A 13,563-nucleotide genomic window follows, 5' to 3' on the forward strand; every position below is an offset into this window, starting at 1 on the left:
TTATATACTTTGTTCTAATTTATTGAAAATGTTGTTGTTTTATTCTATTCTAATTTAAATATTTGCATATTGGTTTATACATTTCTGTGTGTGTGTGTGTGTGTGTGTGTGTGTGTGTGTGTGTGTGTGTGTGTGTGTGTGTGTGTGTGTGTGTGTAACGTAGAGGGGGCTACAACTGCATTTCACTGTGAACTCCTGTTTTGTATAATGACACTAAAGCTGAACCTTTATATTCACACGATAAGAAATATAAATATAAACATAAATATATACAACATGCATAAACCTGAATAACAATAATAATAATAATAATAATAATATTAATAGGTGTATATGTTATTATTTGATTGATTGATGTAGTTTACCTCACATGGACATTTAATTGGAAAAGATTATTACACACAAAATGAGTTTTTAAAAGTCATCGATGGAAAACCATAATTTAAGAGATTAATTAAGCTTTCCAGTTTCCCCCAAATGCTAACTTTACTAAAGTACAAGTCTTTCTGCTGCGGGACTTCCCCCCTCCCCCTCATATCCGCCTTTTTCGTCTTCAAAGCAATGGAGCCCCAATTAAAAAATTTTGGGGATATGTGTTGCCGGGACCAGATGTCAGATTCCTGAGGATATGACTCACTGAACTGAATCAGACCGTCTGTATCGCCTGCGGCCCACAATGTCAATGTCTATATCGGTAGGCTACTCCATATATGAATATGCATATTTGCGTGATAACTAAATTTGAAAAAGCAGAAACTAAAAGCTTGGGGAAATGAATAAGAATTGAAACCATTTGAAGAAGTTACTATTAAAAGTAGCTTCCTTTACATTTCTACCTCATATGTGGAAATCTTATATTTAGTGAGTGTTGTTTCTGCTGAAGGGTGTGTCTCTGTGAAGTGTGTGTGCGCAGTAAAAGAGGAGGTTTCTTAAGCAAACTAAACCCGATTGTCCACACCCTTCTGCTGCCAACCTACCTCATCTGCAAACAGTCATTTGTCTATTGTATTTTTAGATATCGCACTCTTTACCATCCGATTTATGTGGACTGCACTGCGGAAATCTCTCTGAGATCACACGCGACGATCCTGCTGCTTCAAACCAGAAGTGCCATCCCCAGGAATCGGGTTGAGTGTGTTTCCACAGCAGTTGACCACATTTTGTGTCTGAGTAGAGCTTGTTTTCATTCTCACTTCAACAATGTATCAAGTCGCAAGGAAGCTGTTTTTCACGGACTGCCAGTGTGCAGAAGATACGTCGAAATCGTACGATGATCTGTTCGCCAAGCTGGACACCAACAAAGATGGAAAAGTGGATGTGTCCGAGCTGAAGGCAGGCCTGGCTGCTTTGGGATTCAAGACTGGGAAAGGAGCAGCTCAGGTAGATCCAAACACAATGTAAACAGTCCACGTAAAGGCTCCATACAGAAGGAGAGTTGGCACACATACATGTAGTACAGCATTCCTGAAGGAACTGGGCTCGCTGTAATTACTCTGCAATTAACTTACTCTAGCGAAAAACTACAGGCCTCTGGAGAAGTAGTTAGTATATTTAATTACGTCCTTTAATACAGGACTGCAGCTAAAAATAGTTTGTTATTATCAGTTAACTGTTGATTTTGGTTTCGATTTAAGTATTGATTGATCTTTTAGTCTCTGAAATGTAAGGAAATAGTGAAACAAGGCTCATCACAACTCTTCAGCTGCCCAAGATGACCTCTTCAGATTTCTTGTTTTTGTCTAAGCAGCAGTTGTAACCTCCAGATATTCAGTTTAGGATGATGCAAAAACAGAGAAAAGCAGCACATCTAAACATTTGAGGAGTTGGAACCAGTACATATGTCCTTCTTTAAGTAAATGATCATTAATATAACACGAATGGCTTAAGCACTGCTTCACTTGACGGTGCTTTGTACTACATCTATTTCACAGCACTATTTCCAAATGCTGCAGATCGTAGACGTGAGCTACTGTAAATATGGCCCGTGTCCAGTAATCATTTTGTAATTTCAAATCTTCAGGAACGACACAATGCATTTTCAAACATTATCTTAAGACGTAAGAAAACTCACCACCAGCTCCATCTGGTAGCTGTTCTGGAGCTTTCAAAGACATCACATGATCTTCATCAGCAGACGTTGTCATGGAATTGTAGAATTTTAAGGTTTTTTTGTGGGGTTTTTTCCTGAGCACTGTAAAGGCTTCTCATCCAAACGCTGAAACTGCAGTAGGGAAAACAATCTTACAATAAGACCCTTTTTAGTAGCTGGTCCAGAGCTTTTGATTCTACCACATGCCCTTCACTGTGAGTTTTAACAACTCTAATTTCACTTTCTCTAACTTTAGGGATTCCCCCTAATGCAGTAACATTTTGAATTCAGGACTTTTACTGCCTGGACAGAGGAAAGAGAAGTGTTTGCTCAGTGTTTCTTCGTTACATCACTGGGGTGCCCTCGAGCAAGGCACTCAACCCCAAACTGCTCCACGGTGTCTGCTCAGTATCCAACAGATACGACAGTGGTCATTCCTGATGCCTTCTAGGTGTGAATCCGGAGTATTTCCACCACCTATGATAGGCCTAATCCTAAATATAAACCCAAACTCTAGTCCTTAATCTAAAACATTTGATCAAATAGTAACAAACTCCCTGAAGCACACATTTAGCGTAACAATCTAGTTTCTCTTCAAACATAGCAGCAGTCTCCGGCCGGTAAAGAGCAGGGTGGGTGAAGCAAAGGTGCACCACAATCTCTGAAACTGTCTCAAGGTTCAAACTGTAGGTGCAGGCGAGCTTTTATTGTGGAGGAAGGTCCCACCTTTGCTGATTAAATACTCTTTACATTCCTCCCACTCATCAGTGAGTCTCATAATTGCAAAAGTATGAGTCAGGGGAAATGAGGTTAGGAGAAGTCACCGCTGTTTGTGGCAAGGTGTCGTAAAACAGGAGCTTTCACTGTCTGTGCAATCATGATCTGATAAAAAGGTAATACACCGGCTCACTGCCTCATGTCACTATAGGTTCAGTAGATGAATGGTGGACACTAGAGTGAAACTTGACTTTTCACATTACTTTTGATTTTGTTGTCTGAGGTCCAGGTCTCAGTTGATCCTATGAGAATCTGATCCTGAGTCAGCACGTAGTTGTGCAACATTGTGCACCTGAAGTATCCTACAGCGTGGCAAAACCGAATGACAGTCTCTCTTGATCTTAGATAATCCCTGTACAAACAGGGATAGTCTTTTTTGTATACATGGCACTTTGTAAATTCATAAAAAATGTATACATTTCAGATGTAAATCAATAAAAGCATAGCAGGAAGTAAAGGATCGAAGGAGGTTTTTGCTGCTTCATTCTGCCACCAACTGGCAGAATGAAGCAGCTGCTGTATGAAAAGGAGATTCTTCACCACCACCCAGCGACGGGGTCAGACAGCCAACACACTCTGATACTGTATGACATGAAGAAACTGGATGTTTTTAAGATTAATATTATAATATTAATGTTTCTTTAGAAAATAGTTTCCTCTGGAGACCACGACAAAGATGACGGGCTCGACTTCAACGAGTTCTCCAGCTACCTAAAGGAACACGAGAAGAAGTTACGACTCACCTTCAAGAGCTTGGACAAAAACAATGATGGTATGGTGTACATATCTCAGCAAACTTCACATTTATGAATGTTGAAAATGTAACGTAAAACTAAATGCTGGTAATTCTACTGTTTTTTTTAAATTATTTTCAACAGGTCGAGTTGACTTCATGGAGATACAGCAGTCACTTGCTGATCTGGGACTGGACATCAGCAAAGAGGAGGCGCAGAAGATCCTTCAAAGGTATCATTACTGCATAATTTGTAGCTGATTTAATTTAGGAAGCTCACTCTGCAGTACAATGTGCTCTAAAGAGTTTGTTGCTTATCCAGGGAAAGATCTCATACAAATATTCTGTCCCTTTTTTAACTTGGGGATCCAAGCAAAACCCTAATAAACCCAAAGTCAAGTGAAAGAAAGATGTTAAGGTGGCGACCAGTCTGAGGGACTGATAACCACTTCAGTTTGTGACTTAGCTGGGGGCTGACGGCTCATGATAAAGAGCTGGCAAGATGCCTGACTGTGTTCGAGAACGTGTTCAACATGCAGGAATACAATCATTAGTGGGAGAGAGTTTTCTCATTGGTTAAGGGAGACGTTTGTAAGTACTGTAGTGTGTGAAATAACTGCTTATTTTGAATTATGCACAAAAAGAAATCTTTATGAAAATGTAAAAGTTTATTTCTTTTTCATTTGCAATTTTACCAGAACACAGAGGGTCTTACATGTTAGAGATACATATTTAATAATATATTTTGTTTCTTTGTACGCAGCGCTGTAAATATCTATATTTTTGTTATAACATTTTTCCTGGTGTTGGCTATTTATACAAAATGTTCTGGCCCTGTTGTATTAGTTATGTGCTTGCTTTAATATATTTCTGTAATGTGATCAAAATCTGCACCCTGGTAGTGAAAAATGTTTTGACCTCTTCTAATTATTAGGCTTATGATAATTTCAGATACCTTTTAACTATTATACTAGTTAAAAAAACTTTATATTCCCACAAACGATATCCTATATCAATATTGCTTATAGCGCTAGATGAAATATGACTAGCCTATTCATATTAATAGCAGTCATCCAATCATAACGCTTGTTGACTGAAGTGACTCCTGATTGGCTTGTCGGCTCGGGTAAATCAATATGGAAATCTAATGAAAAAGTATAAATGATATGAAGGGTTATAAAAATGTAATTTGTTTTTACAAAGGAGCTGAATTTAGTCGTGTAAAGTAGCTCAGCGTTGCCCCCTATATGCTGTAACGATGAGAGAGAGAAAACCACTGCAGTGGAAGTGGAGAGATAGTAGTGATATTATATTGCAATATTTCTTTTAGTTTGCAAGGGATCTTCAGCAATCCCACCTGCGACTGAAACTTGAACAACACACACACACATATAGTCTACTGCTGCATATAAAAGGTATGAGATCTATATTATAAGATGAAGGACAGACATATTTATGTGGACCAGCTCCAGACTGCAGTAGTTGTCGGTGTACTACACATCTTTGGTTCTTTACTTTTCATAAATGCTGATTGATCAATCCACTTCAACAAAAGCTAAGCAAAGCTTGAACAGGTTCAGCAGTGGAGAAAATATTATTTTACCACTAATGAAGAAACAAGTTTTGAAATTAATTGGATCCTGTTCAACAATTCAACAGATTGTTCTTTGCTCTGCAAGTCAGGGCGGGTTAGTGCCGTGAGCTCCACACAGTTTGTGTATTTGCCTAAACAAATGAAGAAGCAGCAGATGTACAGGAGCTTCACAGTGAGGCCTAGAAAGAGAAGTAAAGCAGGATGTGCATGACTGTGAATCAGACAGAAAGATTGGTTTGAAAACCACAGAGAGTAGTAGATGAGTGTCAACCACCCGAACTGAGTTGGAGGAAGGAAATGAAGGAAAGATGAACATTTAGATCAGACGAGGATAGACCAAAGGAGATTTGGAGGAGATGTTTCCTTATTTCTTTTTTATGAATTTGTTTCAAAGTATACAAAAATTAGCTCAGAAATATATAAGTTTTATACCATATTTGTTTGCAAATGTATTCTGAAATTGACTTATAAAACATTTGTACTGTACTAATTGTTGGTGGTTTGCATGACTTCAGTCTTCATAACTTGTGACCTATTTCTTGTTTGCGTGCTCCCTTACCACGATCTGTTGCCATAAGGCAAATCTCTCTGATGTAGAATATAACGATACATTTAGGTGGGTTTGATTTGAGGCTTGTTGTGGTGTGATATGCATTTCTTAATTTATTGTGCATTACCAAATAACACTTAAAGCTCTAAAAAAAAGAAATACAAATCTCTCTCTGTCTGTCTGTCTGTCTGTCTGTCTGTCTGTCTGTCTGTCTGTCTGTCTGTCTGTCTGTCTGTCTGTCTGTCTGTCTGTGTCTGTGTCTATGTCTGTCTATGTCTCTCTCTAAACAGAAGTAAGGAAGAGCTTAATCGATCTAGAAAGTAAATGTAATACAGTAGCCCATTTTATTTAGTGGGGCGCTCGTTCATATGACTGTGAATTGTGTCTTTTATCTTGATAAATGTGATGCAAATTATGTTTTAGAAAGTAATTAAAGTAAATTAGTTTCTTGTGTTGTTTATCCCGATTTATGACCAGGGATTCTGGACTGTAGGTTAATATGTTGGTTAAACCTTTGGTTTCAATGTCATTCTCAACGCTAATTTTGTAAAGGATTCAGTGTTTGCAGTTTAAAGTGAAGGCCTTATTTTAATTTGAACCCCTTATCTCTCTCTCCCAGTAAAAAATTCACATTTCCTGTATTGTTTAGATTAGATTTATTGTCCATCCCTAGTTGGCAGTGTTTGCTTGTGTGCTTCCAATAATAATAATCTTTATGTGTATAGCACCTTTCATACAAGAATTGAAGCCCAAAGTGCTTCACAGCAAAAACATAACAATTGGTACAAGATTAGACAGAATAAGAGCATTTACAGAACAATAATCACAGTGTAGATGTAAATAAGTCTGAAGTACCATTATAAAAATAGCAGAATTAAAATAGCAGATAAAATAGCAGAATTAAAATAGTATAAAATAACATTGGAGTATTGTGCCAAGTTTCCCCATCTGTGCCGTACTTAACGACCCTCCTGCCGGGAAATCACATTCATCACACCATTGTTGTAAATGTTTTAAACTATCAGAGCCATATTTTGAAAGCATGAGATCAACAATAGATGTCTCCAGTTGTCTCCCTTATACACGGGTCCCAGTTACTTGAGTCTTTCATCATCTTCTGTCCTTCCTTGCTGTACAGTATCGATGTGGACGGCACCATGACTTTGGACTGGAATGAATGGAGGGAGCACTTCCTGTTCAACACAGCCACCAACCTGCAGGAGATTATCCGCTACTGGAAGCACTCCACGGTACGGGGAGGGCATGACTCAGTGACTGTACTGTCTGCGTCCATATGTTAGTGTGTGTGAGGGGGAGACCATAATGATGGATTTACTTTAGTTAACATGGAGATACACTCTAACACAACACAGACCAACATAAATTACATTTACAAACCCAAATTATTTTTCATCAATTTGGTATATTAATAAAGAACTGTTGTCATGATGTGGACCAAACTTTAAAGCATTAATGTTTAAAACATATTGTTAATGTATCTTTAGGTTTAATGAGGTTAGTAGGAATGCTGAGTAGGCATTTGTTTAGTTTCCTGCGTAGGAGACAGTAAACAGGTTGCGCATTATTTTCCCTCTGGAAATTTCATGCCAAGCCCTTTAGCAGTCACACATTCTCTGCAACGAACAGAGGCTGAAATCTGAGCAGGCCGAGGATGCTCTCACAACAATAAAAAACATCACTGGTTAGAGTTTGTTTTAATAATAATGGTAGACACTGAGAGGTCTAAACAGTTAACCTCCTTCAATGTCCTTTGACTGTCCCAGAAGTCACTTTAAGAACCATTGCACTGCAAGCGAAAGTTGTGAAAGAGCGTTGTCAGCTGAAGGGCAAAGACTTTGGCAACAGATCAGTACCTCTACGTCAACCGATTAGACAGTGCCAGAGAAGAGGTGAGAAAAGGAGGGAGAGCGGTGGAGAAAGAAGCTTGATTTTTTCATGATCAGCTTTTCTTTGGAAAAAGAAGAGGCAAGAAGTGACAACAATTCAGTTTATTTCTCACACTACCTGAGAAGCTTCTAGTCCCCTTCTTGAAATGTAGTCTTAATTGTTCATGAACATCAATATGAAACACAATATTTCACCCCTAAACTTTGTGCAGCTTGTTAAACAGACAAAAACTATTCCCAATATTTGAACTGAAATTCCACTTGTAGCTTGTTTGCTTTATAGAAAGATTTAGTGGCTTGCACTATGGTTGCATGCCAGAGACACAGCCAGCTCCAGTCAATGGATAATCTCTGACGTTTGCTGCCTCTGTTCACTGACACAACCTCAGAGGTTAAATAAACCTGTAGCTGCTAAACTGAGGCAGAGATAAGCTAATTTCAGGAGGATTATCTTGTCAGTGGGATTGGGACAAATCGCTGAAAGAGGAAGTGAGTCTGGAACAGGACAGGACAAGGGTGAGGCCGCGGAGATGAAGCTTCGGTGAGACTGGAGCGGTGGCTGGTAACTTCTATGGCGGTGAGAGCTTCCCACTATATCGATTGTTACTGGCCACTCGGGATTCAGCACTTTCTTTTTTGAAATCACTTTGTGTAAAGGATCCTGATCCTTCTGAGAAATAGAGTTTAGGAAGGAGCTTGTGCAACGCTGGGACTACATTGCACCGGATCAGCATCTTAATCGACGGCCTGAGACAGCCATGGCTCTGCTGCACCCTCAGCAGCAGCAGCAGCAGCAGCAACGACAGCAGGGAAACTGGTTTTTCATCGACTTTGAAGATGATGGGGGGATCTATGAGGTGGAGGTGGACATGGTGGGTTTGCGTATGTAGCCTCTGAGTCCAGGTTGTCGTCTGGACATGAATGAACACTTGGTTTTGAGGCATCAGTGTGGCCGTTATTATTAGCCAATTTGAAACTCACAGATACTGAAATATTCGGCCCAAAAATGATAAGAAATTGCGTTTTAATTATATGTTAAAATATAAATATGGAGGTTGCCATTATGTACTTTGTCCACAAGAGAGCGCTCACAAGTTTGTTCTGCTCAGTACATATGTTTGTCACTATTTTATATTAACCAGATTTTAGGCTTTCTTGTCTTATCTTGTATCCTTAGTTAGCTTATATGTAGCTTTTTGTATTTTTATATACTGGGTGTGGAAACATAATTTAAGCACCTGAGCTATTCTGATGCACTCCAATACAACAACTTATAATATTCAGTTTTTGTTGAGACAAAGGTGTTCATTCACAGGATGTAGTTGGTGCTGCATCAGTTGCATTAAATTCACCTGTATTTTCTGAAACAACGGTTATAAAGTGGCGTGCATTGATGGAACTGATCTCACAGCACGGTCATGTAGTTATGTAAGACTTTGGATAAGGACGTGTTGTTTGTCCGGTCCTGCCAGGCATTAAGTTCAAGTGCTAATCATGTGGTTAACCTAAAATTAATCTCAAAAGCAGACTGCCATGGGTTTATAATTACTTTTGAAACGATACAAAGTCCTACAGAAAATCACACAGGTCTATTTGTGCAGGAAACTCATGTTTTGGCTATAAGTAAGTAGGAATATATCCGTTTATGTTGTTGAAACTAAACACAAAGTTCACACAGTATTTAAAACATGACTGTGATTTAAGTATATTGTGTTGTTTGTAGGTGCTGGACATTGGCGATAGTCTCTCTATCCCAGATGAGTTCACAGAGGAGGAGAAGACGACCGGCATGTGGTGGAAGCATCTGTCAGCAGGGGCCATGGCCGGCGCCGTGTCCCGTACAGGAACCGCCCCGCTGGACAGGATGAAGGTGTTCATGCAGGTGTGTCAAAATGTTTTGTCATGTGCACTCTGTCAGATGTTCTTCATAAATCATCTTTTGAATAATATGTATATTATATATATTGTTATATCTTGTAATATTTTGATATTTAGTTTTCTTTGGTTAAAGTGGTCATGGAATTTACTCTTTAAAGACCAATGTAACTTTTAGAGCAACAAAAACATGGTTTAATGGAGTAACTACTGAACAGTGGAAGTATGTGTATAGAATTATGCTTTGTGTGCAGATTAAGATAATCTGTCAAAAGAAAATAATTCCCTCATTTAGGTGGTAAACCTGCTGCCTTAAACACTACGTAAATACGAAACATCTTTTTTATGTACAGGTGCATTCTTCCAAGAGCAACAGAATCAGCCTGAGTGGTGGTTTTAAGCAAATGATAAAAGAAGGAGGCGTGGCGTCTCTGTGGAGAGGAAACGGCATCAACGTACTGAAGATTGCCCCTGAAACTGCCATTAAGTTTATGGCCTATGAGCAGGTAAATACAGTGACTACAGTATACACCTCAGGGTGTGTGCTGGAGACACTGATGCACTGTATCATTCTGCAGCATGTCACTGTTGATGTAACATTTGAATATCAAAGATCATAATATTGATGTAGATTAAAATGTATAACGACTCCCCGAGATGCAACTTCAGCTGAAGTGTATTACTACTGACACGAACAGTCCTCAATAGTCATTGTGTTGTCATGCATCACTCATCATTAGTTTAAGAAGCTGCTGTCCAGTGAACCAGGAAAGGTCAAGATCCACGAGAGGTTCCTGGCTGGATCGCTGGCTGGAGCCTCAGCACAGACTGTCATCTACCCCATGGAGGTGAGCAGACGTGGAGGCTCTTACATCTGTGTTCTTAGTGTGTGTGTAATATCTCAGTATTAAGGTTAGAGAAAATGCAAATTTTCAAATGCCTCTGATGATAATAGTTATAGCTGTTATTAGTTCTACATTAATTGTCCTCTTTCAGTCTAACCTGTGACTTTAAGAAAGATAATGCAGATTTCCTTCCTTTATTTGTTTTTTAAGGTTAAATGATGACATAATGTATCAATATTTACAAAAATATCATTCACACATCTTCAATCAGACTGAAAGCTACCTCCTTTTTGTTAAGCCTCGGCCGCTGGCTGCTGCACAGTGTTAGTAGAACTGCTGTCATCAGCTTGACCGATAATCTTTTGTCCCTGCAGGTGATGAAAACCCGTCTCACCCTGAGGAAGACCGGACAGTACACGGGAATGTTTGACTGTGCCAAGAAAATCCTGAAGAAAGAGGGAGTGAAGGCATTTTACAAAGGCTACGTTCCCAATCTTCTGGGCATCATCCCCTACGCTGGTATAGATCTGGCAGTGTACGAGGTACGTGGAACATGCAGATGCAAAGCTCTACTTCCATATGCAACATCATCTCACACAAACTCTTCCTTATCCTCACCAGAGCTTGAAGAACTTATGGTTGGCCCGCTACGCCAAAGATTCAGCTAACCCCGGCATTCTGGTGCTGCTTGGCTGTGGTACCTTATCCAGCACGTGTGGCCAGCTGGCCAGCTACCCCCTGGCTCTGATCCGCACCAGGATGCAGGCACAAGGTACAGAGAATCCAACTTTTAGTTTAACGCCCATGATCATATCCAGAGAGTTCAGTAAATATTTCAGTTTGTGAATGATTTTCTTTAGAATTAAAAAGAAATGTATATAAAGAAGTAAATCAGTTGAGCGGTAAATGTTGTATTTTTTGTAGAGAAATAACTACAGAAAGGTGCTACACTACTGTAGTTAAAGTAAAGATTGAGTAAATGTTTTATTAAAGCAGATTAATCATATTTTTTAATTAACAATAGATCACAATACTATGTGTGTGAAAGATGTCCCTTGTTGTGATAATAATAATAATAATAATAATAATAATAATAATAATAATAATAATAATAATAATAATAATAATAAGCTTTATTTGTATAGCACCTTTCATACAAGAATTGCAGCCCAAAGTGCTTCACAGCAAAAACATAACAATTAGTACAAGATTGAACCTACAGAGAATTATTACCTGCCTAACTTAATAGTTCCAGATATTTCCCTCAGGAGTGGAGACTGAATATTGGACTTGCATTTATCAGGTGGACACAAACACAACTCCAAATAATTGTTAATGTTGCTCAGTATCTGCTAAATGGGTACTGCTAGCTACCAAGTTTGCCATGTCAACTTTAATGTCGTGCTGACAGCTTCTCTCTGCTGCCTGCAAGTGGCCAAAACCAGGTTTAATCCAAAGGCTCATAAAGATTTTCTTCTGATGCCGTTTGGGACGGCAGTCATTATTGCTCACATTATGGGTTCAAAGATGGCTCATAACCTTTGAGAGACATGATTGACTATTATTAAAGGGGGATGAAGATATGTGGGGAAACCCATTGGCATTACCTGGGTGGTTACTTAAAGGTCAAATGAATACTTGTGTATTAAAGTAAAGCTGACATCCAAATCTAACTCTGGTATGTCTCTGTCAAGAACACAGCCGTTTCTAATTTAGTTTATTTTTATTTTCTCAGCTTCTCTTGAGGGCTCAGAGCAGTTGCCCATGAACCTGATGGTGAAGAAGATTCTGCAAAAGGAAGGCTTCTTTGGACTTTACCGTGGCATCCTGCCCAATTTCATGAAGGTCATACCGGCTGTCAGCATCAGCTACGTGGTGTATGAGCACATGAAGTCTGGCTTAGGTATTCAAAAGTAGGCAGCGGATACACCTGTGACTGTGTGTGTCCGTGAGAGTGTGAAAGGATGTGCAGCAAATTTCATTTTGTACATTTCGAAACCCGTCCTTTCTAACATATTAGTGACACTCGTCATGTAAAGAATGTGTTTACCTGTCGGTCACCAAAGTCTCAAACCGCTGCAGATGGAGCCAGTGTAGAAGTTTCTTAAGTGATTGCAGGACTTTGGCTAAACTGTTGAGCCATTATTCAAAGGAAAAAGTTTCTCACACACAGGGCTTATAATGATAATTAATAAGACTTCTACAATGTTTCCCGCTGTATGTGATTTGTCCAGCCTGCGTTTATGATGCACCCACAGAGGTGAATACTAAGATTCTGAAAACCAAAAAACACTTGGAGAGGTATTTTGATTTTAAATGTATTTTTGTTTTGTTTAATTGTTTTTGGAATGACAATGTTTTTGTATAAGTCACTTTAAGTATGGGTTCTGTACCGAAATGCACCGGCAAGTTCCAGAACGTGGAGCACTTGCTGTAGTGGGATAATTAGGATATTTTTTGCTATCTTTATCTTTTTAAAATTATTAAAAGTAGACGCACCAAAGGAATATGGACATATTTCACTTATTTAGACACTCGTCCAGCTTTATTAAATTACCCAACATATTGTGTAATATTGTGTGAGTGGAGAGTTGTTTCACCTAGACATTTGAGGAAACTTTTAAGTGCAATACTGTATTCACACTAAGGTGATTCACATGCTGGTTTGTTTGGGACAGGCATGTCCTTTTGGGAATTAACTTGTGCAGGTGTGGTGAGAGGAGAGTAATGTGCCTTATGCGCTTTTTCTCAGATATCTGAACTTCTCCACTCCATTTTGTCTCGCCTTTCTTTCCAATATTTGGTTCATTAGATGCTGGTGTTTACATTAATAAAGACATTTGAATACAAAAGTTAGACGTTCTGAGTGCATTTATTTTCAACTTCTTGTGGTTGAAACCTATTTGAATGAATACATTTGATGTTTGTCATGAATGTGTGGCAAAACGTATCGAGGCAAGCAATGAATAAGTTGCGATGTGAAAACTTGTTCTGTAAAGCCAGATGTACTCAAGTCTTGTGTTGTGTGTGGCTTTAAGTACAGATTACTCCACTTAAAGTAATAGCCTTTTCCCCAGAGATGCCAATACTCCTGACTTTAGCTGTCTGATCCCAGCGACGTAAAAGGACACAGTAACACTGGCTCCACTAATTAGTAGCATTGCTTTAAAGACAGAACTGAAAGAAATGTGCC

At 39.0% G+C, this 13,563-nt stretch overlaps 1 protein-coding gene across 2 annotated transcripts; it reads left to right on the forward strand.

Moving 5' to 3' along the window:
• The first annotated feature begins 552 nt into the window (after window positions 1–552).
• On the forward strand, window positions 553–13,222 carry LOC115006896 (calcium-binding mitochondrial carrier protein SCaMC-1). Of its 2 annotated transcripts, XM_029429513.1 has the most exons (11): window positions 553–694; window positions 1,016–1,380; window positions 3,512–3,638; window positions 3,745–3,832; window positions 6,882–6,993; window positions 9,374–9,532; window positions 9,879–10,031; window positions 10,266–10,373; window positions 10,745–10,912; window positions 10,992–11,142; window positions 12,106–13,222. In XM_029429513.1, exons 2-11 carry the CDS (start codon window positions 1,201–1,203, stop codon window positions 12,285–12,287), a joined length of 1,428 nt encoding a protein of 475 aa, XP_029285373.1. In that variant the 5' UTR covers window positions 553–694; window positions 1,016–1,200; the 3' UTR covers window positions 12,288–13,222. The 2 variants fall into 2 exon arrangements, with proteins under 2 accessions (XP_029285373.1, XP_029285372.1); XM_029429512.1 differs by lacking the exon at window positions 553–694 and having other exon boundaries at window positions 821–1,380.
• The last annotated feature ends 341 nt before the right edge of the window (window positions 13,223–13,563 follow it).

Source organism: Cottoperca gobio, chromosome 4, assembly GCF_900634415.1.
Source record: "Cottoperca gobio chromosome 4, fCotGob3.1, whole genome shotgun sequence".
Classification (NCBI taxonomy): Eukaryota; Metazoa; Chordata; class Actinopteri; order Perciformes; family Bovichtidae; genus Cottoperca; species Cottoperca gobio.